This window comes from Aspergillus sclerotioniger (assembly GCF_003184525.1).
Source record: "Aspergillus sclerotioniger CBS 115572 chromosome Unknown BO94scaffold_15, whole genome shotgun sequence".
Taxonomy (NCBI): domain Eukaryota; kingdom Fungi; phylum Ascomycota; class Eurotiomycetes; order Eurotiales; family Aspergillaceae; genus Aspergillus; species Aspergillus sclerotioniger.
Window position 1 is genome coordinate 436,175 of NW_020291005.1, and position 27,288 is coordinate 463,462.

At 52.3% G+C, this 27,288-nt stretch overlaps 7 protein-coding genes across 7 annotated transcripts; all 7 read right to left on the reverse strand.

Annotated features, from left to right (window-relative positions):
• Positions 1 to 1,174: 1,174 nt before the first annotated feature.
• Positions 1,175 to 3,062, reverse strand: BO94DRAFT_586055 (SKIP/SNW domain-containing protein; the record flags this gene model as incomplete). The annotated part of the gene is made up of 3 exons (XM_025615733.1): positions 1,175 to 1,351; positions 1,414 to 2,835; positions 2,916 to 3,062. 3 exons carry the CDS (start codon positions 3,060 to 3,062, stop codon positions 1,175 to 1,177), a joined length of 1,746 nt encoding a protein of 581 aa, XP_025467061.1.
• A 440-nt stretch (positions 3,063 to 3,502) lies between these two features.
• On the reverse strand, positions 3,503 to 6,130 carry BO94DRAFT_83710 (J domain-containing protein). The gene is made up of 4 exons (XM_025617699.1): positions 5,597 to 6,130; positions 5,145 to 5,471; positions 3,768 to 5,087; positions 3,503 to 3,707 (listed from the first exon to the last, which is right to left on the reverse strand). The coding sequence occupies exons 1-4, from the start codon at positions 6,005 to 6,007 to the stop codon at positions 3,561 to 3,563; spliced, it is 2,205 nt and encodes a 734-aa protein (XP_025467062.1). The 5' UTR covers positions 6,008 to 6,130; the 3' UTR covers positions 3,503 to 3,560.
• A 707-nt stretch (positions 6,131 to 6,837) lies between these two features.
• Positions 6,838 to 9,860, reverse strand: BO94DRAFT_467189 (C6 transcription factor; the record flags this gene model as incomplete). Its single annotated transcript, XM_025608198.1, has 3 exons — positions 6,838 to 7,872; positions 7,930 to 8,842; positions 8,911 to 9,860. 3 exons carry the CDS (start codon positions 9,858 to 9,860, stop codon positions 6,838 to 6,840), a joined length of 2,898 nt encoding a protein of 965 aa, XP_025467063.1.
• Positions 9,861 to 17,881: 8,021 nt separating this feature from the next.
• BO94DRAFT_535634 (60S ribosomal protein uL4) lies at positions 17,882 to 19,277 on the reverse strand. The gene is made up of 4 exons (XM_025611837.1): positions 19,139 to 19,277; positions 18,973 to 19,067; positions 18,755 to 18,905; positions 17,882 to 18,697 (listed from the first exon to the last, which is right to left on the reverse strand). Exons 1-4 carry the CDS (start codon positions 19,246 to 19,248, stop codon positions 17,935 to 17,937), a joined length of 1,119 nt encoding a protein of 372 aa, XP_025467064.1. The 5' UTR covers positions 19,249 to 19,277; the 3' UTR covers positions 17,882 to 17,934.
• A 681-nt stretch (positions 19,278 to 19,958) lies between these two features.
• Positions 19,959 to 21,185, reverse strand: BO94DRAFT_448528 (lytic polysaccharide monooxygenase AA11 family protein; the record flags this gene model as incomplete). The annotated part of the gene is made up of 1 exon (XM_025607530.1): positions 19,959 to 21,185. A coding segment is annotated over one exon (1,227 nt), but the record flags the coding sequence as incomplete, so codon positions are not given.
• A 2,812-nt stretch (positions 21,186 to 23,997) lies between these two features.
• Positions 23,998 to 25,830, reverse strand: BO94DRAFT_597074 (aromatic compound dioxygenase; the record flags this gene model as incomplete). Its single annotated transcript, XM_025616264.1, has 8 exons — positions 23,998 to 24,266; positions 24,499 to 24,544; positions 24,598 to 24,677; positions 24,736 to 24,952; positions 25,005 to 25,118; positions 25,167 to 25,292; positions 25,356 to 25,726; positions 25,779 to 25,830. The coding sequence occupies 8 exons, from the start codon at positions 25,828 to 25,830 to the stop codon at positions 24,145 to 24,147; spliced, it is 1,128 nt and encodes a 375-aa protein (XP_025467066.1). The 3' UTR covers positions 23,998 to 24,144.
• A 198-nt stretch (positions 25,831 to 26,028) lies between these two features.
• On the reverse strand, positions 26,029 to 27,237 carry BO94DRAFT_535636 (aromatic alcohol reductase). The gene is made up of 2 exons (XM_025611838.1): positions 27,098 to 27,237; positions 26,029 to 27,040 (listed from the first exon to the last, which is right to left on the reverse strand). Exons 1-2 carry the CDS (start codon positions 27,167 to 27,169, stop codon positions 26,102 to 26,104), a joined length of 1,011 nt encoding a protein of 336 aa, XP_025467067.1. The 5' UTR covers positions 27,170 to 27,237; the 3' UTR covers positions 26,029 to 26,101.
• Positions 27,238 to 27,288: the final 51 nt, after the last annotated feature.

Here is a 27,288-nt window from a genome sequence, read left to right on the forward strand (position 1 = left end):
TTTGCAAATGCATTAAAATCTAAAAGAAGCACGTAAGTAGTTAGGACAGCACCTCATTCCATACACACGCACAGAGTGCACAGTCAAACACAGAAACAAGCACACATAGTAAGCATTCCCCTCCTCCGGTGCAGAATACTCCGTACTCCGTATAATCCAAGAAATATAGTAACGTTTCAGCTTAGACAATTGATTTACATTCTAAACAATAACTATTAACCTTTCTTCCCCCAATAATATCCCAATCAATAAACCCACTCTATCTACTTGCAAGTAAAGAAAAAGGATATGCAGGTCACTACGTCATGCCCCCCCCCCCCCCTCCATGCTCATCATGTTTATCTACTCCTCATCCACACCCCGGAAATCCACATCCTGATCACTTGATTCGGGATCCAAGAATCACACACCCCTTTTCTTCAACTAAATTAGACCTATGTACATTTCCTGCTTTGGTTTACTTCAATTAGTGTGGTTTTGTTTGGTCGGGTGACTCACTACTACTTACTTAATAGTACCTACATGCATATATGCATACAATCCATCCATCCATCCATCTGCTCTCAATTTCCTTGATTGTTGGGTTTTGGGATGTGGATGTGGATATCATGATCGTACGTTTTCTGCTTTCTTGCATGCTTTCCTGGATGGGTGTGGGTGGGTGGGTGGATTCAAGATACGGGTGTAGTAGATAAGATGATGATGATGATGATCTTAGTGCTCAGGTTTATCTAGTATGTGGGTGGTATGTATTCCTGGAAGAAAATAGGAGGAGGAGAAAGGAGGATGAAGTAACTATGTTCGGAAGGTTGATCCATCCTGGTCTATCCTATCTAGGTTCTGTTACTTCATACGGATACTAGGGTGCGGGGTGTAGCTTATCTCGGCTTCCACTGGTGGTATCTAGTATATTGTGTAGACCATCTGAAGGAGTTGGGCTAGTAGATTAGGATAGAGGGAGGAGGCAGACAATATGGGAGAAAGAGGACGGTATCCAGTACTCCGTAGTTAACCACTTTTCATTTCGTTTGATAAAGGAAGAAAGTATAAGAGTAACCGCACACTCAACGCCAGCAGCAATGCACATAACCCCCAGAAGATAGAAACCAATGAGTACAGGTAGGTAGGTAGGTAGATAGGTATGTACCTATGAAAAAAGGTATACACAAGATAATTAATCGTCATCGACACGCGCCCGTTTAGAGCCCCGTTCCGAACGGTCGACTTCCTGAATGCCATAGCGCTTCTGGCCGGCACCGGATCCGCCTCCGCCCGTGACGTCGGCGATCATGCTGTCGATGCCGAAGGGGTCAGTGGTGTCTTTTTCGAACTGCACGGGGCCATCGCGAGCCTGATTTGATCGTTAATGCACAGTCTTGTAAGGAAACGTAGTGGGGATGGGGTGGGACGTACCTCAGCTAATTCAGCACCCCGGAATCCCTCCTTCGCCCGGCCCAAGACCTCAAACCGGTTCGATTTTTGGATCTTGCTCATTTCGCCCTCGGCTCCCTCGTTGTCGTCGTCATCGGCCTGTGCCCGTGGACGGTAGATGCTGTTGATGGCGTCCTGCGCGGCAAACAGCGGCTTGTCATACGGATTGTCCTCGTTGAACCCCGTGTCCATACCGCTCGTCTGATTGAACAGACGTGAGTCATACATCGACTCGGACGCCTGCGACGGCTTGGCCAGCCCCAACGCCACCTTCTCCGAGATATCCCGATTCTGCTCCCGTGCCATCATCTGGATCCGTCGCTCGGTACCCATCCGGGACTGTCGAAGCTGCCGTTCGGCTTCTTGGCGACGCTCACGACGCAGCTGCTCCCGCTCCCGGGCAGCATCCTCATCCTCACTGGCCGAGTACGGCGATGGGCTGCGGCTGACACTGCGTGATGGCGAGCGAGATCCCGCACGAGAATCGCGCCGACTGCCAGCCGTACGCTCCTCGCGGGCCTTCTGGGCCAACGCCCGCAAATGATCCTCCTTCTGTGCCTTCTCCTTCTCCGCCAGCTTCTGCTGCATCTGGGAACGCAGCCTCACCTCCTCTCTTGCGTGTCGGTCCGCCGTAAACAGCGCCTCGGCAAACTGCGCAAACTTGTCATTAATCGACACGTCCTGCAACCCGCGTCCATCAGCCGCCAACCGCTTATCCAACGGAACCGTGTAACCCTTCGGATTCTTCCAATTCGACACCGGCGGCGGGATACGCCATGCCTCCTGATCCTCAGCCGTGAGTTTCCTAGGCGGTGAATGCATGACAGGCGGAGGCGGCGAAGGCGGGCCGCGAGGAATCTTCTTATGCTTGAACTTGGGCGGTTCCATCGGATCCTGCTGTCTCTCGACGATCTTCATAATCCGATCATTCTTCCGCGACGTATCACCCATCTGGTTCGCAGGTGTATATCTCACAAACGTAGGCTCCGCTCTCCGACCGCCCTTGACGTTCTTCGGTTTCTGCGCCGCTGCTGCACCCTCCACCAGACTGGCCAGGGCGTTCTTGGTCTTCTCCATCTGCGCCTGAACTTCTTCCTCCGAGGGCCGATCCAGCGACACCTCACCCATATCAACGCGCTGACGAAGCGGAATCAGATCCTTAAAGGAGGCATGTACGATCCGGTTGTCGCTGTGGCCGCGGCGCGCAATAGCATCGTATTTGACTTTTCCCTCGGCATCGACCTGCACGGCAAGCGCGTTCGAAGTCGACGATGTGCCCTTCCGGCCCATGTCGAGCGGGTACTGTGCGACCAAGATCTCGGGGAACGCGCCGCCATCGCCAAAGTCTTCGGGGGCGCGGGGCCGCCATCCGGTTCGGTTCTGGTAGGGAGGAGGGCCGGTCCTCTGTAGTCACCACAATCAGCCTAAATCTTACGTAGATGATCGGTTGAAGACGAGTAGAATTGCAATATAGTGTAACCCACCCGGAGAACAATCTGTGTTTCGTCGAGTTGTCCTGGGCCTACGACCCGCGGACCTCGAGGTTGTGCATGTTGTGGCAGCTCCTCCTCTTCACCGGTGTACTTCGGCTTGGGAAGAGACTTGAAGAGGCCCTCCGCGATGGATGCCATTGTGGAGTGGGAGGGGCTGGGAACTGGGAAGATGGAGGGAGTGATGAAATGGTCGAGGAGGATGCTTGGCTCTTTTTGGCGCGGCGGCGGAACAGGAGCGGGTCACGTGAGTAGCCACCGCCTTACTCTTGGATCTAACTTTACATTTCATTTAATCTTTTATTCATGGATCTTGTGTGGATGTTTTATGCAATTCAAGAGTAGAGAATAGTTGGAAATATTAAATGGCTGGTTCGAGCTCAAACAGGCCAGCAAGTCACGCCGGACCTAGACATAGAGTGACGCCCAGGCAAGTAGATAGTCCGTTCCTTCATTATTCCTCTTCCGAAGATCCAACTGCCCTGCGCAGACTGATCAATGAATGCCCTTATAGACTCACATAGAGGGGGACGCTATATTATGTAGCAATGCAGACTCATGCAACAAATGAATAGAAAGATATGCCAAATAACTAGCGATGCAGGAAATCATGAGGCGAGGAGCTGTACATCAGTAGCCTCAACTCAGCAAGTGCGGACGCATGGGACAGGCAATACCTTCCGCGTCATTTGCCTCGGTGTAATGCTCCTTACCATGGTAGATGTACCAGATCTTCAGCGTCTTTGGCAGAAGCGGAGCGGGGTCATGGAATCCAAGTATATGGGACTGGTTTAAATTAGCCGAAGAACAAAATCAGGGGTTGTCTGTGGAGGGTCTTATACTAACCTTGACCATATCCTTTGGAATGGCCAGTTGGCCATGATCAACCAAAGCAGCCACCGGAATAGAAACATCTGTGACCTGCGGTTCTCTAACACCATCCTTGTCCTTCTTCGAAGGATAGTGACCGTACTCAGCCCGGGTGATGACCAAGCCATTCTGCTCGGCTTCCCTCGCCTGTCGGCGCTGTACTTGCTCGGCCATAAGCTCAATAGCCTTCTGGCTCTTTGCTCTCTTCTTAGGCATCAGCTTCTTGAGCTGCTTTTGTCGTCGGGCAATGACTCGGCGTTGCTTCTTCCTATCCCTCGGGCGAATAACACCGAACTCCAGCGCACAGTACGCTAGCCACGGGCAGATCACTGCCAATGCAGCTATATCCGCGTTGGCAGCCTCGAATGGGATGAGCGAAATCGGCAGCCGGATCTTCTGGCCCAGTCTGCTCCACGATACCGTCATGACGAGGCCCTGCACGCCCTGAATACCAACACCCAGTCCCATGCGAGCGAACTCACCAACTTTGCGGGTTCCCTCAATATGCCACCCAAGGGACAGATCCTGCCCCACAATGGTGTCGACATTGATCCGAACAGACCGCGGTTCGTTGTCCGCCGTCAAGGGATAACGTCCTTCAGAGCTCCATTCCGAGCGTACCTGCTCGTAGGCCGCTTGCCCAGAGAAAACATTCCGGGAATAGGCGAAAGACATACTTGGCCCCATAGGGGAAGCTGCAATGACTGCCTGCCAGGATTCGGCGGCCTTTGATTCCTTGCGCTGCTTGCGACGGGTCAATTCTAACTCTTCCTCGTTATCTTCCTCGTCGTTATCGTCGTCATCCAACCCTCCGGCCTGCTGGGTGGCCTGAGAGACCACGCCGATCTGGAAACTGCCCAATTGAAGAGGAATGGAGAGCATGGTTTCAGGCTGCAAACCAATATGCATAAGCGGTTGGAAAAAGCGATGTACAGCCAGCGGCCATAACACGGTGCCGCTCGACCAGTCACAAAACACGAACGTCCGATCGCCAATGGGCCTGCTGACATTGAGACCAAGGCTAGGAAGCGCCTGCCGCAATGATCGGTCAAATTTAGCGGTCAGTTGGACCTGAAATGGCGTTGTGCCAGGGATAGGTATAACAGACTTCACCCAGCTCGTCTGTAGCGATGGGCGCGGCAACGCCGAAGCATTCACAGCAATTTTCGTATCCTGCAGAAACGAGAACAGTGGCTTTGCAAGCATCCCCTTTGCGCCATAAGCCCCTCCAAATGCATGAGCCGCACTGACTCCCAGGTGAAACTGTTCCGCGGCCAGTACATATGGCAGCGGCAGCTAGACACAGCATTAGCAACGCCTCAGACGACTAATTCCACGTATCAATCAACATACCTGACGATCTTCGACTGTACCGTCCGGCAGCCGGATTGTCGCGTCCTGATACGGCTGGCCTAGCTGCCCGGTGATGCCCGCATTTATTATCAACTCCGTGTCATCACCATCGTCCACGAACGGTTTGTTGGCCTTATCCTCCTCCTCCTCATCATCATCTCCTTCCTTCTCCCCCAATAGAAATTCCAACGTCGGCATAGGAACCCTAGACGAAAACCCCACTGAAAATGCCGAGGGCTTGGGCGACGGCATCTGGATATACATGATCCCATCCTCCTCATCGATGGTAACAGCATCAGAGACGTCAATCCCAAGCGTGAAGGATCCCTACATATAGACCCACCAATTAGCACTCACTCACTAAAGCCTCTTAACTTCCCAGTTCAAACCTGGGACTGGATTTGCTTTTTTTTTTAAGAAAAGCAGAAAGCCAAAGAAAAAGGAACACATACCCTAGACCTAACCAAACTTTCGACCACTGCCCTCTCCTTCCTCTTCATCCTTTCCAAAAACCAGCTCCGGAATTCACCACTAGGCATGGCCCTCACCCCAACCTTCAAATCCCCTTGCCCCCACTCGTTCCTCAGGCCCTCTGCACCCAGCAAATCATACACGATTCTTTTCTTGGGGTCAACCAGCGTAGCATACGCAGTCTGAATGCGATCGAAATGCCATCGTGCCGACTCCACCAGCTCAGGTGGCTGTTTATCTGGATGAAAGCTAAGGGTGAGAGTGCGGTACGCGGAGCGAATTTGTGCCTCTGTGGGAGGTGGATCTCGCGGGAGATTAAGAATGGCATAGTAGTCTATCTCTTCATCGGTTGAGGAGAGGGGATCATCTTGGTGTGGGGTGTTGTTGTCCATGGCGGCGGCGGCGGTGGTGGTTATGCTTGTGTCGCACTTTGGATTTTGCTTGGGTGTTGCGCGCGTCGATTTCGTAGGCAGGGTGCTATTAGTAGCTGGATTTGTTTTAGTAGGTCATCTCGGACGGTGGATAGATGGTGTCGCAGTTAATCAGGCAGGCGAGACGGAGGATTATGATGACGATGCGCCTGAATGCGCGACGTGGTGGCTGTAGGTAGGCCGACGTGCATTTTGACAGAAACGGAGGATGGATGACGTCGGAAAAAATGAGGGCGGCAGTTCGGCGGACCCGCGGCGGTTGCTTTCTCCTCTTTCGCTTCTTTGCGCGGGCGGGGTTCAATGTTGGCGGTTTGGATCTCCGGGATGGAAGTTCACGAGGGGAGAGTCAATAGGAGATTTGGGCTTATATTTGGTCGTATGAAGAGTATGAACTAGGAAGAGTTGAAGGCGCGCTGATGGCGCCGATAAGGCAAAGAGGGTTCGGCGCCCCGATTGGGCATTCCAAGTGGGACAGATGCAGAAGGAAATGACTCGTCACTCAATCTACACAATTCGTTCCAATATCCAGTGCTTTTATTGTTTGGTAATATACAGTCCATGTGCAATACATCGTCACTCATGTCAGAAGATCGGCGGCCAATCCTATATCGCGTTGTAGGAGCAGCATCCCAGCATCTGGGCAACCACAACAAGCATTTAACAACGCAAGCCAACAAGCCTCCTGGGTATAAACTTCTTAAAAAAAAAAGAAAGATAAAAAAGGCAGCTGCAACAGCTTTTATACATGCGCTCATGATGCAAAATCACGACCAAAACGGGTAGGGAAGCCGTCAGCTTCTCTCTTTAATCCAAAGTACCGTCTCATTCGCAAAGGGAATATCGCCCGCCCCCAGTGCGCCGAACAGCTGCTCGCGCGGCAGCCCGCCGTACATGAGGTCTTCGCTCGTCGGCAAGTCCTGCTGCTTCTGCACGCCCGCGCGCACCTGGCTATCCAGGGATGGCCCATTGATCAAAAAAGCGGCCTTCCGGCCGGAATCGACTTGATGCAGGCCCTCGCTCATAGCTTCCAGCCGCTTCTCGATCAACGTCGCCAGCGGGAGAGCGCCGCTCCAAAAGCGGGTCAGCTCTCGGACGGCCTCGAAGCCACCGCGGATGAGGTTTACGCTCTCCGGCATATCGACCATCAATCCCGCCGCACTAAGAACATCCGTGGCGGACACAATCACGTATCCGAGGAATGGGTTTAGAATGGTTCCTCTCACCGTCCCCGGCTCCAAGATGATGCGAGACGGCTCATACTCTGCGGCATAACGCATAAGAGCGAGTGAGATTCGAAGAATCTCCACGGCATGATTCCGCATGGTGCGGATGTGCCGCTCAATGGTCTCCGCGCGAAGATTCTGGTGCCGAGCATGTCTATTCAGCGCCATCAAGGTTGCGTGGTAAAGTAGATGGATTGACATGAATGCATCGGCTTTCTTCGTTCGGATGCTTCGTTCCATGTTCACGGCTGAGAAGGTCAGATGGTCGGGAAGCCGAGCAGCCCATTCATCGGCGCGCCCGACAACCGTCGTGTAAAAGTCCTCGAAGAACTTGTTATATGCTTCGGTCGGTATCAAGGATAGGCGGGAGACGTGGTCCGATACATCTCCCCAAAGAGACATGATTTCAATCAGTAGTGCCATCGCACTCAAACTCGCGGTATCATTTTCAGGGGACGCGGGTACTTGGTTGAGGAAGCTTTGAAAATAGGGCACCGTGGTATACTCTTGCGCCTCGAAGACCTCCTCGCGACAAGGAAGTCTTAGATATGCTGCTTGGGCCGAGATGAACGTGGATGACGGAGTGTAAAAACAAGACATGCGCTAGGAAGCTGATAGTTAGTTTCGGCCTAGGAACAAACGAAATGATGTGCCACTCACGTCCATAAGAAAGGCGACCCAGAAAGTCCGCCTACGACACTCAATCAGGGCCTGTGGATGCAAGCCATATTCGCAGGGCCGACTCTGGTCTACGATGACACCCCCCGACTCCACATTATACCGTAGCCCACACACTGTCCGAACGGCCGCTCCGATGATGTCCCAACCTCTCACCAGGGCACCTATGGCGTAGTACCAAAGTCCGATGATGATGCGGCTTTGAGCGAGTTGCAGCGAAAGGGAATGTCGGCTATGTTCCACGGCATACCGGGCCGTGCGTGAGTACCTCTTGAGCGCCGTCACTCTATCGGGCCGGTCGGAAAATATCGATCCGAGCGTCATCATCGAGTATAGAAGCATATTGTCTTCCAGGGACTTCGTATGGCACGATCGCAGCCACAGAAGAAACCGCTTCCGGGGAAACATGTAGTACAGGCGGTCATTCACATGGGTAAAGTAGCTCTCGACATAGTGCACGGTGAGCTCCCCATCCGCTTCATACGGATCGGTATTCCAGTCAGATACGAGCGGATCTTGGGGATCCAGGTCCTTCATTTCCATCACGATATCAGCGTAGTCATGAGACGTGAACGAAAGCTCATCATTCAGGCGTCTCGTAGTATCCTCAGCTCCAGCAGATGACCGGCTATAGCCCTGCATTCTATATCTGTATTGATCCATCACACTGTCTTGGGGGCCTTCCATGGCAGAAGGGGGCAACATCGACACTTCGGATCTCGGTGATTGAGAACTAGTGTTCGGAAGTGAAGCTGAACTTTCTGACGCCCGTAATGCAGAGTACGGAGAGTGGGATGTGGTACCGTAGGCGTAGCTTCCAGAAGGAAAGCTCTCTCGGTGTTCGTATCTGCTCGCAAGCTGGGTTGCCTTCAATGCCGCACGATGGCCGCGAGGTCTAGAGCAGCGACAAGACAAATTAGTCGCGTTATCGCGAGCAGCTGGACTCCAGTCCCGGAAACTTACGCGCTCTCGAACCTGCACTCCCTCCCAGATTTCTGACATTGGTCACACTTAGGAAGATTGGGTTGGCATTTGATCTTCTTTTCCCGGCAAGTCAAGCAGGCTTGGGCGAGTCGCTTCCTCGGCTTGCCAGCCTTCGTGATCCCCCAGTTTGCATTGACTGCAACCCCATCGATAATTTTGGGGCAATGCGAGCCGTCTGCGTAGATGTAGCACAGGCCTTCCCCCTCCACGTACCTCTCGTCCACCACATGAGGACGCACGCTTGCTTTCTGAGATCGGCTACCTGTTGTCGTTGCAGAATCGGGGGTCTCGGAAGGCGAGAAGTCTCTGGCGTACTCCTTCTCTGGAGAGTTGAGCCCATGGTAGGGATAGGACGCAGGTTGACTGGATAGCACAGGTGATCCACTGTGAAGGTGATGTAGCGGACCCTCATGTGCTAGGCCCGGTGTGGAGATATGAGCCAGTGGCGGAAGACCCCTGGAGTGTGGGTGTGGGACTGCCTCTGAATAGGCCCGAGGGCTTTCATGTAGTCCAGGACGTGGTATGGAATCGCTCTGACGAAAAGGGGTAGGGGACGCCGTGTTCCCATTTGGTGGTGTATAAATGCCAAATCGGTGCGGCTGGTAGGGAGACGACGGGCGGCTCGAATGGGCTGTGGGCGTCAATAACTGGCTGACTGACGGAAGCTGTTCATTAGCCATCTGCTGCTGGCCCGGGATCATAGAGCGGCCTTGGGCTGTCTCTTCAAGGTCGCGAGCCTCTGCGTGGTTTCGTTGATGTAGGAATGGATCTGTTCCAAGCTGCAGGGAGGCTGAAGCGCGAGGTGGTGGAAGCTGGTATGGGTGGGATGCGGGAAGTGACTGGCTAGCTGGATGCTCTGGCTGTCGCTGTGACACTGCATCTATAGCAGGTGGCATGCGCCTGAAGGAGCCCGCTGGGAAGGCCGACATGGTGAGAGAGGTTCTGGTGTTCGAAGTCGATCGGGGGCACCTAGGGTAGGCTAAGGAGCATCAGATTTTCCCGGCTAAGGTCCAGAGAGAACTCCAGGCTGTAGTATCTTTAGCTGATCCGGTGGATTCTTAGATGCCGGAAGAGATGAAGAGCAGAGAGGAAGACTATCAGATAGTAAGGGGATTAGCAACGGTATCATCACATGCTCGACTTCAGTCAAGGCACATCCACCCACCAATTTCTCTCTAGCTGCCCTAATCCCGGAGCGCTCTTTTTGAAGGGAAACGGATTAGGCTATCCCGATACTAATGGGTGGGAAACAAATGCTGGGGCAAGCTGTTTCTAGGTGTCGGATGCCGTACGAGAGGCGCGATTGCCCCTCCGTGGTAGGTCGATCGCTGCCCAGCCGGGGAGGGGAGGACAGGAGTGACGGGCTGAGTTGATATTACTCTCTCAGCAACGGCTGTTCGAGACCGATGTTCTGCGACGAGAGTACCGAGTCCGCACCATGCAGGCTCACTGGCTAGTTTCCATACAATTCAATGTGGGTAAACGGGAAGAGGTAGCATCTAAAAGATGACAGTCATGGCGAAAACAACTGGAACACACTCGATTTTCGAAGCGAGCTCGCCATTCCAGGATTGAATTGCTTCCAGGTTGCAGGTGACTGTCGCAAGACGCATCGAACAATGGAGAGGGGAGGGGGGGTAGGCTAGGTAGTGATTTTGTTGGGTTTCCGCCAGACTACGCTCACTTTTGGGGGGGTTGTGTGCCAGACAGCAAACCAGAATGCACCACGGGCTCCGTTTCAGAACGGACAGGAGAAAGATGGGGGCGGAAGGAAGTGCGATTGCAGATGTTGGCAGGGTTGGGAATCACCACCAGACAGGCATGGAAGCCGGGTTGTTTGTTGCGAAGTGATAGGGTCCGGGGTCCAGGTAGGACAATAATAAAGCACCTGCAGAGCCCGAAGACAACCGACCAAATTACAGGTCCCTTGAGAGGGCAATATCAGCCTGTAAGAGCCGCTCCGAGGCACCTGGTTGTAAGTGGTCAAGCTGGCCTGATGTTGGCCGAACGGCTATTGCCACTAACGAATAAAAATGGGCCCTGGGCAGGATAGCCTGTTTGCGCCAAAACCTGATGGCGCGGGGCACTGGATGGAAGAGATAAATTGTGCTAATGGCGCTGCTGCTGCTTAGTCGGGCCAATGTGGGAATGCCCCTGTAAGTGTACGGTGCTAGTAGGTCGAGGGGCGGAGACGCTTGGTGAAGGAGAGCGGGGAGGGGTTCGGGGAGATGAGAATAATAAATAGACAAGGGGGGGGAAGGGAAGAAAAAGGGGAGCCAGAGAATGTGAAAGTGGATGGATGATGTGTGTAGTGTGTAAGTGGGAAGGAGGAGGATGAGGCCGAGGAAGAAGAGGAGAGGAGAGCGGAAGAGAAAGCAGCAGAGGGCGGATATGGTGCCTGCTTTAGCTGGGGATCCTGACAAAGTGCCATCCAAGAATTCCCAGTAGATTGGAAAAAAAGGCAACTTATGACCGATCCAGATCAGGATGATCAGGGAGTCCTGATTCACAATTCTAGACGGGTTTAGTCCAAACTCCAACGCTTTGCCAATCCACTTTGGCAGCAGCCAACCCACCCAGCCAAAAGACCATCTAGATGCTATACCTAGGATATACTAGATACTCCATGCTCGAGAGGGGACGGGATACTGGGATAATTGGATAGATAGATACTACTAGTATTCTGGTTGCGGGACGGAGTCTCCCATGATCCCCTCCCTCCTTCGGCATTCACTTCTACTCCGTCCTCGGTTCAGCTTCGACAAGCTCCACTCCAACGGGGATTCGAATCGTCCGTCCGTCCATCGTGCTCCTAGCCTCCTACATGGCAAGCACCTCGACCACCACCGGCCCGGGGAAATATCGAGGATAGCCGTCGGGCGCGGTTAGCCTTAGACGCAGGCTAGAATCGAGCTATCGGGGAGAATTGATCGTCTAGATCCAGCATCCTCATCCAATGTTCCAACTTCAATATGATTGATCATGCCATGGATGGAAAGGGTGGTGGCATTTAGACTTTTATCCGGGTCGGCCTCAGATACTTAGTGTCGTCAGACCCCGACGTCTTGTCTCAACCTGGCCCTTGAGGGGTTTTTATTGCAGCGTGCGAAATCGTCTCCTTTTTTTGGCCCTGGCCGGCTTGATTCTTTAATATGAATGTGATTAGGTTTCAGAACGGACGCCCCGCAGGAGGATCCTCGTTGGTGCTCGGAACGTTCCATTGCCAGCTCCATGGCGTTAGTCATGGCTTCATTGGCTTGAGGCGCTCATGCGACCACCGACCACGGGACAGCACAATCTGTTCGGGACGGCAGTTGCAATTAACCTTGTTTTGTCTGGTCGGGACAATGCGTCTATTCCCTCCTGCCATCGCCTGCCATCGCCTCCTTCAGGGTGTGCACTGTGCAGCGATCGTGAGGCTCATATGAGGGCTACACACGAATCGAGCGAGGGGGGACGAAGAGTCGATTTAGGGACCCATAAATAATACTGCTGCATCCCAGCAGCATAGCGCACACTTGGCGTCTAGATGGGCGAGCGGTTAATCAATGGCAATGAAAAATTCCATTGCCAAAGAATTGGCAAAGAATTAAAAATTCCCCACGCCAGAAAGGGCCAGCCTGGCAAACTCCATATGCCGACCAGTTTCGGCCGGGCTGCCCAAGCTCGGACGAACAACTACCTCAGGAGTGACCAGCACCACCACTAGTAGTAGTAGTAGTAGTACTGCCATCCAGGGCAAGAAGGGCTGCAGTCCAGTCCCTCAACCCAACCAGCTTATCGTCGACTAGTGGCCAGTACGGAAACCTCCGTAGTCCGTCCTTACGCGGGTGGAGCAGTACCTAGTAGTACTTACTACTTACTCCAAGCCGGGAAAGAGATGGGAAGCATCCAGGAGAGGGCGTAAGGAACCGCGTCCCAAGTTCGTAGGAATCCCTCAGCCCATCGAGGATCACAGGCCGGTCATTCGTGGGGACTCGCGACCAAGTGGACGGGGCGCATCCGGAAAACGGACAAAAGAGGGTCTACTAGCCGGAGGGCCGCGGTTTTTCCTGAGACTTCTGACTTGTCGCTGGAGCGGCTACCTAAGGTCCTAGTAGGTAGGTGCGTTTAGCTTGTAGCGGTGGTTGCTAACTTGTTGCTAACTTGCTGGTGCAGTGGTGCTGGGGATTTGAGTTTGGAGTCTCCTGTAACGGTTTGTGGTCCGCCGGAAGCAGCGCCCGTTTGGTCCATTGGAGTCGGATTTGTCTCATCTTGGGGCGATCCGATCTGCACCGTCAGGCGTGCCAGAGCCAGGCTTGCCCAGGACGTTCTGACTGATTCCTCGCGGGGCTGATTCCGCTGTGACAGGGTGTCTAGCCTCTAGAGTCTAGACCGGTGTGATAGTGTCTGGATGGATGTGTTGACTTATCTGTCAGTCTCATTACCACCATCATCACCACCACCACCACCACCACCAAACTCTCCCTTCGAAACAACTGTGTTCCCCCCTCTCCCAGGCTGGGAGGGAGTGGGCCGGAGGCTCTCACCCTACGGCCGAGCTAAGCAAAGTCTAAAGTACTATCATACGATCTCATCCACCGATCCCACATTGGCGCCAACCGGAAATGAATGAATAAAAAAATAGAAAATTTAAAAATAAAAATGAGCAAATCAAAAATGAACCGAAAAAAAATTCACGAGCAATCTAACTGGATTGCCTCGATACTCGAGATTGCCTACTCCAAACCCATTCTTCATATGCCGAGTGCCCAGAACAGGAAAAACCCGCACCAGAGCTCATTGGTGCGATTGAATCAGATCTTTACGGTTTACCCGAACAAATACCGAGATTTGGCGGGTTGGACATTCCTGCGTTGCGGTGCGCTGCACGAAACCTGCTCTCCTCAAGGTCAAGACTGGATGTAGGTAGACTGGGGACATCCCGACGCACCTCATCCTGGAGATGGTCCCTATCAGGGATGACAGCAACCGTGCTCTCGCCCTGACCTCCAGACTCCCGCCTCGCCCGCTTAATAAAGAGGTACTAAGAGTCTAAGAGTCTAAGGGGGGGGACACGGCCTATCCATCTCCCGCACCACCCTAGCCTGAGCGGAGTTTAATTGGACTTGGCCTCCGTCCCCGTCGGAACCACTCTCTCTCCTCCTAGCAGCGGGATAACGGACGGAGATATAGCCAGAACTTATAAGGCAGGTCGCAGCAGTTTGCATTCGCGGATGGCTACCGTCGGGGAGGAGCACCAAGTACCCAGGACCAGGACCAGGACCAGGACAGCAGGACTACTATCTATCGGCCGCGACTAACGGTTCTACGTATCTAGTGCATCCCCGGCATCCTTCGGCACCAGGATCTGGCAATGCATACTACTCCGCCGTCGAATTCGCCACGACCAGACCCCATAGGTAGGTAGTACTACTACGTAGGTAGATATCCTCTGGCTCTGGGCAGTCCAGGTACTACGGAGACCGGAGGACGCCCTATGTTCAGCGACCGGCCGTGATGGTCGGAGTCCATATCCGGAACCCCTGGGTCTCCTCCGATAGGATCAACTAGCGCCGGAGGGGGTGAGACACTGTTATATCGCAGCGTTGGGTCTCATCTCATGGGCGAACAAATATTGCATCAATTACAATCACCATTGTCCTCGTTCCTCCTTCCAGACTTCCAGGCTTCCAGCTATGCGAAGTAAGGTTGACTACCTACCTAGGTAGCTACTACTGCTAGTAACTTCCCAGCGGCATCTCCGGCCGAAGACATATTCACCCCACCCGACAAAACCCGTCCGTCGATCCCACTCCCCCCGTCATTAGCAGTTGTCACAAATGGCACAGATGCGCATCCCAACGCCGCGACTCTGCACTCTGCACTCTGCAGTATGAGGACTTGCAGGGTTGCACACAGTGAGACGTCCATCGCCACCGGATCCTCGCAGGCTGCAGGCGACAGCTAGCCCAAAAGCTTGTTGTAGCCGCCGCGCCAAAGTGGGATGAGGTGGGGGTGGTCGAGGATCAATAGTCCATGGTAGCGTGTCTGGCGTCCTGAATCATGAAGGCTCGCTTGCTCCGGAAGTTAAACCGGATTGGTCGATAAGGTGTGTTTTATTCCTCACTAATTGATTTCTGGTGTCCACGAACTACGGGCCCTGAGACTGGCAAAGGGTCGCCTCGGCTATCAGTGCGAGCATGGACCGTTACAGCCTGTGACAATAATGTGATCCCGGTGGCTGGCTCGGTCGTAAGTCACCTTCGGGGGTTAGTGATGGAGGCTAGGCAGGTCGTACCTGAGCCAAGGAAGTTGAAGCCAATTTCCTCCTTCCTTAGGTAAGATTATAATCCACCGCAATATCAACCGATACTACCATACATGGTACTACTATAGAGTACATTGGACTAGTTCAGATCCATCCATCCCCTTGGTGACTCGAGTCGAGAATCTCTCCCCTCGTACACCCCTTGACTCCGTACGAGAACGAACAACAGCAACAGCAGCAACAACAACAATCAATACTAAAGTGGACCGGCCACGTTCGCAGTTGCGCAGTGCTGATCTCATCCAATCCCCGATCACATACGTAACAAGGGCTTGGCGGGACCCCGAAAAACAACGAAAAAATGAGTCCGCATCCACGGAAAAGCCGAAACATTGACCAGAGTCCAGAATTTCAATGCCGCTGGCCAAATGCCGACGGTTCTTCACGATGTGACAGTACACCATACGGAGTACTCCGTGCTCCGTAGTACTATGGCCAGGTATCCATATTATTCTGATTATTCTGATCTGGCCTGATCAATTCTTCACCCTTTCCCTCCTAAGTGGATAATAGTACTACCGACCGAGGTACAGCGTCGAATTACTACCACCTACTACGTCCACAACATATTTACATAAATAGTATAACCACACTATGCTATAAATCATGGTATAACCCCATGACCCATGATCCATAACTCAATATTCGACACCATTATACCTACCCTAAATCAAGTAAAATGAAGCCAGCCGTAAGCCCCCATGTAACACTGATCGGATCTAACCGGCCATCCAACTAATTAAACGGCATTCACTCCGTGGATAAACAGTCATCAATCCAGCAATTACCAAATCCAGACGAAGTAATAAGCCAGATGCCACCCCGTAAGCATAATAAATCAAAACAACCACCTTCCGACGGACCAGCGGAGTCGGATCCCTGTCTAACAAAAGCACGAGACTAACCTTTCTGCGCAAATGCAGACATCGACGATGATTTGCCGGAGGGAATTAGAGGTTTCTTTAGGGCGGACTTTTTTAGTCCGGCTGTCATTTCATTTCTTTTTTTTTCCTTTTTGCTTATTTGTGTGTGCAGGTAGATAAATATTCAGTGGTAAAGGAAGAATGGAAGGATGGATGATTTTCTTATTCTGGTTAGTTGGTACGCCTGCATATGCATAATAATGTTGCATTCGTTACATTCATTTGGATGCGCCCTAGAGTGTAGTAGCTAGGATAGGTAATAACATATCACATTCCTTACTCTATCCACGGGGGAGAACTGCTATGATGGATGACTAGGTAGGTGGCATGATACTCGCATTCTGTATGCTACTAATAAATTAGAATCTGGACCTTTGCTTCGTTTCATATTTTTAGTATTAGTACTGTACTTCCTGCTGTGACTTGGGGAGCGATGCAAGTGATGGTTATATACCTACATACTACTTACTGAAGTAGTACCTATCGCACGGAAATCCCGAATCTTTCGGATTACTCCGTACTACCCATCTCCTCCTTCTTCTTTAAGTAAAATGTCAACTGCAGTTATCCCAACCCTAAAACAAATCTACCTATGTGCTACCTATCTCGATTGATCTTTCCCCGCTCGCCGCTCCGTACTTGAATCTAAGATAGTACATACAGTACACTCCCAGCCCAGTCCAATCCCCTCACAACGACAGACAACACCATGACACCATCCCCATAGCACAAACACCTATACCCCATCCATACCCCATGGAAACTTCCCTGTTTTTGCCACCTGCCTACCTAGGCAGCCACCTACACAAATACGTAAACAAGTTATCTACCATCTAAGCAGCGATCACGCGGGCCAGTTCGGCGATGCGAGCTATCTAGGGGGTGTTAGTTCCGTTTGCTTGTTTGCTTGTTTGCTTTTTTTGGGATGGGTTCTTGTTGGGGTTGATCCTGGGGTATAGGAGGGGTGGGATATAGGGATGGGTTTTGCTATTGGTGGTTGTTTGTTGGGGTGGGTGAGTGGGTTGATAAGCCTGGGTTTGGATGATGGGCTTGCTAGGATGTTTGTTCGCGGAGCTTGAGTGGGAAAGAAGGGGGTAGCTAGGTAGAATGGTTATGTATTTTTAGGGGGGAGGGAAGGGGTTGGTATTGTTTGTTGTTTTGGGGGTTTGTTGGGGTCGCTTATGATGGGGTTGACTGGCTGGCTATGAAGGAAGAAAAGTAAGATGGAGGGGGAAGGGATTGAGGATCGCGAGGTAGAGGTGAGGTGGTAGTAGTAGTAGTAGTTGTTGTTGTTGTTGATGATGATACTTTATCGGAAAGAGCCGATGGCATCGTTGGAATTGAATGAGGGCATTGTCCTATGATAAGAGATATAAATTGAAGGTTACTATATATATCTAAAGACACTACGGAGTTTCAGGTGGAGAGGCGCCTGATGGAGTGCGTGATTGGATTATGAATGGAGTAGAATACATTGACAACATACATCTGACATGTCTACCATGTACTATTTGATAGTTGGCCATGTCGAGTCGTCTTGATAAAAGGCCTGGACCGGTCGGTCTGATATGTTGTTTCACAGAATCTTCATCAGTCAGGTGTCCTCTAGGTCTCATAGTGCACGCATTTACACGGGTTACATCATTACATCTAATGCAGCTACTTGAACAAAAACTACCATTCATTATGGGTATTCAAACCTCTTCATTGGTGCTACCTTTTAACCGAAAACAAACTCATATCATACCCCACGTAACCCGGACCAGAAACTTACGCCTCGTAGAGGGTGTTGAGGAACGCCTTGGAAGCGCGCTCGGGCTTGCCAGCCTCAAGGGACTTCTGGCCGAGCTTCTCCTTCGAGAAAGCAGCAGCGTAAGGGTTGAGACGGAGCATGACCTGCTTGTTGCGAAGAGGGTTCTTCTTCTGGACGTTGACACGCTTGGTGCGGGCCTCACCCTTGGGGGCGCGGAGAACGGACTGGATCTCAGAGGAGTTGATGAGACGGGCCAGGTCGGCGTTGGCAACAACGTTCTGGGGCAGGAGGAAGTCCTTCTTGAGGGCGGAGGCGGTGGTGGTGGTACCGTAGACCTTGTCGAGGGCCTCGAAAGCGGCAGAGGACCAGACGATGAAGCGACCGAGGTGACCACCGGGGGCGAGCTGGAGGAGGTTGAGGGAGAAGACGGAGGAGGTCTCAACACCGGGGATGTTGCGGAAGGCACGGACGAGCTCCTTGCCATCAACCTCGGGGTTGTAGACAACCAGGGGACCGCGGCGCTGGCGGAAGCGGCGGTTCCTCAGCTTACCCTTACCGGCACGCATCTTGCGGGACTTCTGGACCTTGACGAGGTCGGAGCCGGCACCGACGGCCTGGAGGAGAGCGACGGCAGCCTTGGTCTTGGCGATAGCGGCGTTCTCGAAGGTCTTGGAGTCAACGACCAGAGGGACCTCAGGAACGTTGGCAACGCGGTGACCGCGAGCGAACAGGAGGGAGGGGACGGAAGAAGCAGCGAGGGCAGAGGCGGTAGCGAAGCGTCTATTCCCATCAGTTTTTGGCTCATTTTGATTTTCCCGACCGGATTATCATGCATACCTCTGGCCAACGTTGACCTTCTGGTGCCACTTACGCCAGACCTTGGTAGGGGCGAACATACGACCGGAACGGCACTGGTTACCGAAAGCGGCCTGACCGGCACGGTGAGTACCACCACCGGAGACACGGGGGATACGAGCGACAGCGCGACCTGAAGTTATCCATCAGCCTTCCCGATTCCCTGGTCTTCTTTCCCGTTCCTTCAATTGTGCACATACCGGTACCCCAGGACTCAGCAGAGGTCTGTTCACCAGCCTTCTCGCTCACGGCGTAAGGCTGTCTCTTGTTCTTGGCCATACCGGTGTGCACCTGCCTGTAATCGTAAACCGTCAGCCATCCTCCGCTCCTCCCTGCGAAACCGGTTTAACGTCGAAAAAAACGTACTGGACAACATCAAGACGGATGGGCGAGGCGAAAACAGCCGGAAGGGGGTAGGTAGCCCCCGTGGGCTTGCCATCAGCGCCGGCGATGGTGACGGTAGGACGAGACGCCATTTTTGTCGACGGTAAGGTGGTCGTTGTCGTCGTTCGAGGTTGGAGATCGAGCATCTCAAGATGAGCGCGCAAATTTTCGCTTAGTTCACCCGCCCGTCGTGGGTGCGGCAAAGCCCTAGCCCTGCTTCCATTTTGGGTGCCCGCTGCTGCCTGAGGCGGCACTTATCTTATCGCATACGGGGATGACTTGCCTCTCCATACTCCGGACTCTGTACAATCTGCAAGTAACAGCAATCCGTTGCGCGATAATTATTTTATCCTAACTTTCTGCTGTTGTTCTAATTCCTTCCCCCCCTTAAAAGAATAATTGTATCACGCCGTCTTATTATAAACCTTGCTGTTGCAAGTATGGCATCCGTTTTGCATCGTTGATGACTTGGTTCTGTAGAACACTACTTAGTGGAGATGAAACCGACACCACATAGATCAGTTGATGCGCCAGACAACGATTACGCGACATAATCCTACAATTTAACCATGCTGAAAAATCTTACAATGGGATAATGAACCATCATTCGTTGGCCAACGTTATAAATTCATAAATTCAGACTGGTGCATCCTTTCTACTGCTAAAGGTACCAAGGCAAAGAAAGATCTCAAAAGGGTCCTCGCACCACAAATTGTGCAAAGAAACGAACGTAAATTTCATACCGTATGGGCTAGCCATCCGTATCACATCGTGAAATACACATTTATGCGTGCACATGGCCGCCGTGACCGTGGCGCCTGGAGCGACCCTCTTTCATCGTACGCGCCATCAACTTGTTCGCGGAGATGGCCAGGTTTGAGCTCTGTCCAGCAGTGCACTGGGTACCCGCGGCCATATCTTGAACCTGCGACCACTGGCCGTTGGCGCAACGCTGGAAAGAAGAGCCATTGATGCAGTTCCACTCGCCTTCCACGCTGCAGGATCCAGAAAGAGAACCGGAACTGGAGCTAGAGCTTGCGACGGTGCTGGGGCTGGGCTTAGGGCTGGAGCCCGAGTCGGCGCCGGAGCTAGAACCAGAGCTGGAACCGCTAGATTCGGAGCTGGAGGAGGCAGTGTTCACTGCAGGGGCGGCTGACTTGGTGGTTGTGACAGCGCGTGCAGCTGAAGTGGTCGGCTCGGTATAAGCGTGGGTTGTGACAGGAGCAGTGGTGACAACGGCAGAGGCAGAGGCAGAAGATCCACTAGAGCCAGAGCCGGAACCAGATGAGCCACTGCTGGAGTCACCAGCGGCACCGAAAGTGGGGGTACCGGTACAGGCGGCAGCGCCAACGGGCGCCAGGTTGCTGGGCTCGCCTTCATACACGACGTCGTCGCCAGGCTGAGGAAACCGGATGTCGACATTGTTGGGGGTCTCGCAACCGTTTATGTTGGCGACAAACATAGGAGGGAAGCTGGAGGAGCGCTTTTCGGCGACAACGGACCGTTTAGAAGAGGAGCTCTCGACCTCGAGAGGAGCGCAGTTCATGTACATCTCGCGGTTTCCAATGCGATTGAACCAAGTCCAGGCGAGCGTGTACTTTCCGGGGCTAATGCCCTCTGGGACCGTGTAGTTGAATGTGTATGGATCGGCAGCGGTAGCACCACCACTGAGGTTTCCATCAACATTGGCGGGACATCCACCTTCGAAAGACTTGATAACCATCCATTCAGAGTCCACCGTCGGTTCCAAGTCGGTAGTAAGACTAATCTGGCAAGAACCGCCGCCGTGCGTAGCGCTACCCTGAAAGGTCAAGGGCATGCTCTCACCAATCTGAGCCTTATTCCATTGGGTGAAATCGAAGGTACCGGCCCCCCGCAATTTACAAGGGAAATCACTACCATTGGCGGCGAGGGGAGAGTTGTCGAGTGTCGCTTTGCCGTAGGGGACAGGCTCAGTCATTATCATGTGTGCCTTAACAGCCGAGACGCCCAGCATGGCGGCTGTCACGAGAACGGACTTGAATAACATGGCGGCAAAAGAGAGTCGTTACACACTGTTCGACAGTTGAAGGAATGCTTGAAGTTCTGACCGTACCAGACGAGACAGAACAGATGTTGCGTTGAGCAAAGAAATCTTGATAAGAACGAGTTAGCAGTGTGACGGAGAGAAAGAATGAGAAGGAGCGAAATCTTCAAGGATGTTGGGAAGCAGGTATATATCTAGTAAAACACATAGAAGCGACGAGCGGGGACAGCCGTATAGATGAAGCAGTAAAAGCGAATAAGATTTGACAGACAATGAATGTCCCGCCGAAAGAACCAGGATAGGACAATTGTATTATGGGGAACTATGACAATACCTTTATAAGAACGAGATGCCAGGCAAGCTTGTTCCGAGGTTGGCTTTGTCTAATGACGGAAGAGTCTTTGTCACAAAGGACGAAAGCGAAAGAGTAGAAGGTAAGGATGGAGTCTGCCGCAGGCAAACAACAGAAGATCGTATCAAAAGGAGTGTTGAAATAAAGCAGGACTGGCCTGTGGGATTGTCAAACAGTGGTAAGGAAAGGACTGAACGCTCCAGCGTGGTTGGAAAAGAAGAAGAGAAGTGACCAGCACAGGCAGCGGGGGGTGTGTTATATAGTAGTTGGAGAGGCCATGAGTGAATCGCAGATGGAATTGGGACTGCCTCTGCCAGGCGCGCACCGACAGCAAGGATGAGTGGGGGTGGATTGACACTCAGTGAATTGGTTGGCAGCTGGTATCTATGCAGTATGGTCCCTGTGGTCCCTGGGCGAGGAAATAGTTACACAATACACACAGTACAGGGAGCTGGCTGGATGGATGGAGGCGCGCGGAGGTGAAACACACCAGCCGCGGGCCTGACTTCGGCTAGCGACGCCCCCTTCTGTCGCACCATTCGTCGGGCCCGCCGCTTCATTGGCTGGCGCCATGTCGGTTGGCGCCGGGAGGTGCCAATCAGGGTCTGCAGCTTGCAGTCCCCTTCTGATTGATCGGCTCCAAACTATCGTCACCGTTCTCCAACCGGCCATCTTGCCTGTTCTAACTTCTAGTCCTTCATCCCGATGGGATCGCTCAACAAATGAGACTCCGAAACCCACCATCCGGCTTCTTCAAGTGAATCTCGCCGTCCGAGAAAACACCAGCCCTTGCATTGGACATCCGCGGAAGCTGAAGCCGACGTGGGGCGATGGACACAGCCTCTCAGCCACTGACACAGAGATGTGCATTTTCATGACTCTTAGCAAAGGCAGCAGCGAATGTCGAGAAACACGAATTTGCTTTGCATCTGTATGTCGAGTTTGCAACATTCCGCAGACATAATTTGTGCTGAGAAGACTCCTGTCATCATTCCAGCAGCAGAGTTCATCGACTGGAGGCCTTATCATCAGTAAAACTCAGTAGGAGATAAAATGAGCGAGACCACCCAACCAACACTCATAGGCCCAAAAAATCTCTTCTACTAAGCACTCATTCCATCCTTAGATGACCCATTACCCAATGCTAGTTCCAGCCAGAGCTACCTAAACGATCCATCCTCCCAGCCAGCGCGTGGCCCGACTTGGCGCTTTAGTGGCGAATTAAATCCCGTCTGTCTTACCGATGAATCTTATTGCAGCGACCCCTCTACAGGCATCCCAAAACTCACAAATTTCCCGAAAAGCAAAAAAGCCTCTGCATTCAAATGGCAGGGAATGTTGGAAACCTCACCCACCAAATCCGACCCAACAAGGCTGCAAGTATACACCCAGCCTCCTGCACCATGGTTCAGTAGTGATCCCCGCATGGACGGACCCCCGTCGGCGCAAAGTTTGGTTGGATCGGTGGAGTATTTTCCCATCCCACCTGACTACAGAAGCGCTTCGTCCTTGGGATTTTTGTGGGCTACTGATGTTGGACGCCGGAGGACTCCGTGACTCACTACACGTATCGACTCTTGACTGGGTGCGCTACTGGGATCATGGATCTTGGATCATCCATCTGTAGGCTCCTTGCGAACCGACAATTTCTTTGTTGAATAGCCGCCGACTGTGCGACTGTTACCATGTGGATGCTATGCATCATTGGTTACACCGAGTCAGGTCTGCGGGATAAATTTAGGTCGCAGAAAGTCAGGTACTGCGTCACAACCCAATAAAAGAAGAAATCGGGAGGAATGTTGTGCCGCTGTCTTATGACGTCCACTTTTGCCTCCCGGACCTACATAGCACATTTTATGTCTCTAATCCTGTCTAAAGTCGGTAGGTATCGACATCCACCACAATAAACCAAGCCACCCGAATACCACCTTCCTGGCCAAGTCAAGCCGCACCACTCATCCTCAATTAAACTACTACCCTGTCACACTCATCATTATTAAATCACGAACGGGATCGAAAAGGCCAGCTTCCGCAGCCCTGCGGTTCGGCATTTCCAGATGAAATGCGGGGACGGCCACAAATCAATCTGAAACAGGGACTGGCGGGAGATCGCGATTGTCAGCTAAGCGAAGGGTACAGTCATATCGAAGATCCGCTTAGGGGTCTGAAAGTTGGGTTGAACCTCAGTAAGTAATATGAACTAATATGGCTGCCTATGGTTGAATGGAATGGGTCTGGGTTCGACTGCTGCTCGTTAATGCTGGGATATGGTAGTCAATCCCCTGATCAAGGGCAGAGATATGTTGCCCTTGGGATTTTAGTACTTATGAGACTTGGCGCTCCATTCTTGATGCTGATTGGGGCCGGGTTGGTTTCGTGATATACGCCCTACCGTATGAGATGGGCTTCGTTGCTGTGAATGTCAGGGTGACCAGTGGTCATGGTTACAATTGTTTATTGGTACTTTGGTACTCGATCTAGTCTTTTGTCTTTCTTCACGGACCTCCGAAAGGGGTCGGTCTTCTTTGTCTTGGTTTTTCTGTAGTTAATCTCGGTTACTGAGCAATGTGGCAACGCTAATTTTGGCCATTGTCGCCTCCCAGCCAAGTATTAAGGAGCAGAATAGTCGGATGTTTCCTGCCTAATAATCAAACCTGTTGGTTTTGACTGCTGATGGAATTTCGTGAAATAAGACCTAGATGGATGCTGAGATCTTGATGGATCCCGAGACACTAAGCATATATAGTGGTTGAGTCGATAAACATTGTATCCCAGTCGGATTAAATCTATATTCTATTCTTCATGCTGTATAGGGTACCTTCTAAACACACTTCGGTAGCCGACACATTCATCTCAGAAACAGAATTCCACTACGCACTATTACCACTGGTCGGAATGGGAGGATCTGTTCTAGGTTAGCTTTTCGAGCCTGTCAAAAGACGAGATCACATCCGAATAACTTACTGGGATTCTCAGTGGTACCGTTATGGATTGCGGTAGTGTCCACACCCTACATAACCTTATTAGCATCTTGGCAGACAGAAACACCTCTGTCCAACATACCAAGGTAACATATCCAAGAACTCCATTCTTGTAGTCCTGGCCATCCAGAGGCTCCGTGTCCATGATAGCCATGGCCCCCGCTGTGAAAGTCATATAATAAGCAACCTAACATGATCGCACAGGAGCAGACATGCTTACTCGATGCCTCCGCATAATAGACCCCATCCTCCGCCACCGGTTTCCGCGGGATCTGCGTGTGGCTGGCATACGGTGGCACTGTCATGATCTCGGCAGCTAAATCATCGTTGAAGAACAGCTGGGCTGTATTGACCGTTTTGCCTGCACCAATGGTGCCGTTGGCAGTCACACTCCAGTCTGTGTGCACTTGCACATGGACATGGATGGCGCGGTTTGTCTAAAAGATGTCAGCTCGCTTCCACAGCCTAGCTAAGAGCGAACATCCTCACATAGAATCCAGGGAAGATGGACGTGAAGCTGGTCGCACCATTCTCGTCGGTCGGCCACATGCCGCGAAGCCAGGTTGTATCGTCCGTTGCCAGGAACTGCCTCTTTTCGTTAATCTTTCCGCATACATAGATCTCTGTGTGTCATTGAAAAGGGAGGCTTACCGATACATCGCTCATGCCGTTATCTGCATTGATCTCTTCGCCGGTGCTCTCGAAGTACTGCTCCGGGAACGTCACATCCGGATTCAAGCCGGTAAAGGAGCTATACGAGCCACTGGCATTGCAGTGCTAATTTCCGGATTAGAATAGCATTCTTCTCCGTTTTTGTGAGGAAGAGGGGAGTGCCTGTACCCAGACATCAACCAAAGCGTTCGTCAAAGGCTCGCAGGTATGGATATCCATGAGACCAATGTCTATGACAAAGGGCACCCCTGGCTGATCTTCTACCAGGTTCTGGCGCAGTGTCTGACTCCGCGGGTAGATATAAGGCCCCGGGCTGGTTTCTGGTGTCAAAATGCAGGTATCGTTTTTCAGGAAGTCATATTTGGGGGCATCAGCGGTGATGGTGTAGGCCGTGGTGCCATCGGATGGCGACAAGTCGCGCCGGCGCATCGCATGCCGGTTCCTCTTCATGAGGCCGACCGAGTCGGAGCATCGCTTCGCCAGTGCGCCGCGACGGGCCAAATGGACGGGATCTGGTTGGGAATGTGGTCCCGGATGAGCTGGTAACGGTAGGTTAGGAGCGACTTGGGAGACATTGGGAGAACAACTGACCCTCGATAATGGAGGCGAGGAAGAAGACCGAGGCCAACAAGAGGGACTTCATTGTGACAATGCTTTGTGCAAACGCTACTGGCAGGATACTTGGAAGAGTCCGTGGCTTAAGAAGAAGAAGAAGAATATCCAGCGGCAATGTCGTTATCTTTCGCTCTGAGGCTTGCAATGATCGGTTCCATTCGACGGAAACGGACATTATCCATAACGTGGATCCGTGAGATGAAAATGCTACATGGATAAGACATGTTTCCGCTTTTGTCCAAACAAGCCTTTCCTTGTTTTGCCCCATCAAAGTAAGCATGATCTATCTGCCTATCTGCTCAGTGGTAAACATAACCGCTGTCAACCATCTCCTTGGCACGCTTGGTGCACTCATCGAGATCCTCCCTGGGCAGCTGCAGGATGTCGTTGGCCAGACCATGTTTCTTCCCAAAGTTCCCATCCCCATTCGGGTAGAACTGTCGCGTGTACAGCGCCTGCACATACCCCATTCTGTCGCCCCCTTCAGATCGCTCTAGGCCCCGTTCATATCGTGCCTCACTAGTCTCATAGCCAATCATCCATTCCTCATCCTTTTCGTGAGTAACTCTTTTCCAACTTTCGAACATGTCTATTTGACTGATTGTGAAGCTGGCGATATACAACGGCTTGTTCTTCCAGGTACTCACTGTTGGGCTCGTATCATTTGGATCGTCTGGCAATTCCTTCAGGCTTAAAAGTGCCGCGACCGCACGACCACACTGGTCCCAGGTACTGGTGTTGATCGTTGTCTTCCCGTCGTCAATCAAGGTGAGCTTTTTGTTCTTCACGTCGAATCCGAAGCAGTCTTCCCCACGGGCCATACTGAACTCATACCAGAAACCGCAGACGAGCGTGATCCACGAGCAGACATTTGTTGCCTCGATCTCCTGAAGAGACTTGCGAATCACATCACCCCTGCGCGTAGCCTTGGCAAGGGCGTCGTTGGTGAAGTCAGAACCATAACCGTTGGGCATTATATACGGAACGCCGGCCTTGACCGCTGCCTGAAGCAATTTGGATTGAGTGTCCGGTGGCGCCTTAACTGGCAGGGTGATTACGAGGAATTGCTGGCCTTGCAGGGCCGTGACAAGGGTAGATTCGTCATCGTAGTTTATGTAGGCAGGCTTCACCCCTTCCGGTAGCTTGTTCTTGCTATCTGTCCGAGTCAAGCCGGTAACGGTATGTTTGCCTGTCTTGACAAGCTCAGCAGCGATATGTCGGCCGATGGAGCCACCAGTCTACCGGGATACACCAGTCAGTTGAGGGGCGATCGCTAAAGCCAGATGCTGACCTACACCAACGATAGCGACCCGCTCGATGCGGTTGGTGAAGCCCGCAGGCTGGTCTTTGGCGTACTCGGAGAGCATGGGGCCGAGAAGTAGCGATAAGTCAGGGTCAGTATAGTTGTTGCACTGAATGAGCCCGAGCAATCTGGGGGGAATAGTTGATAGTGGGTGACTGAGGCAGGAAAGGGGCCGATTAGTCA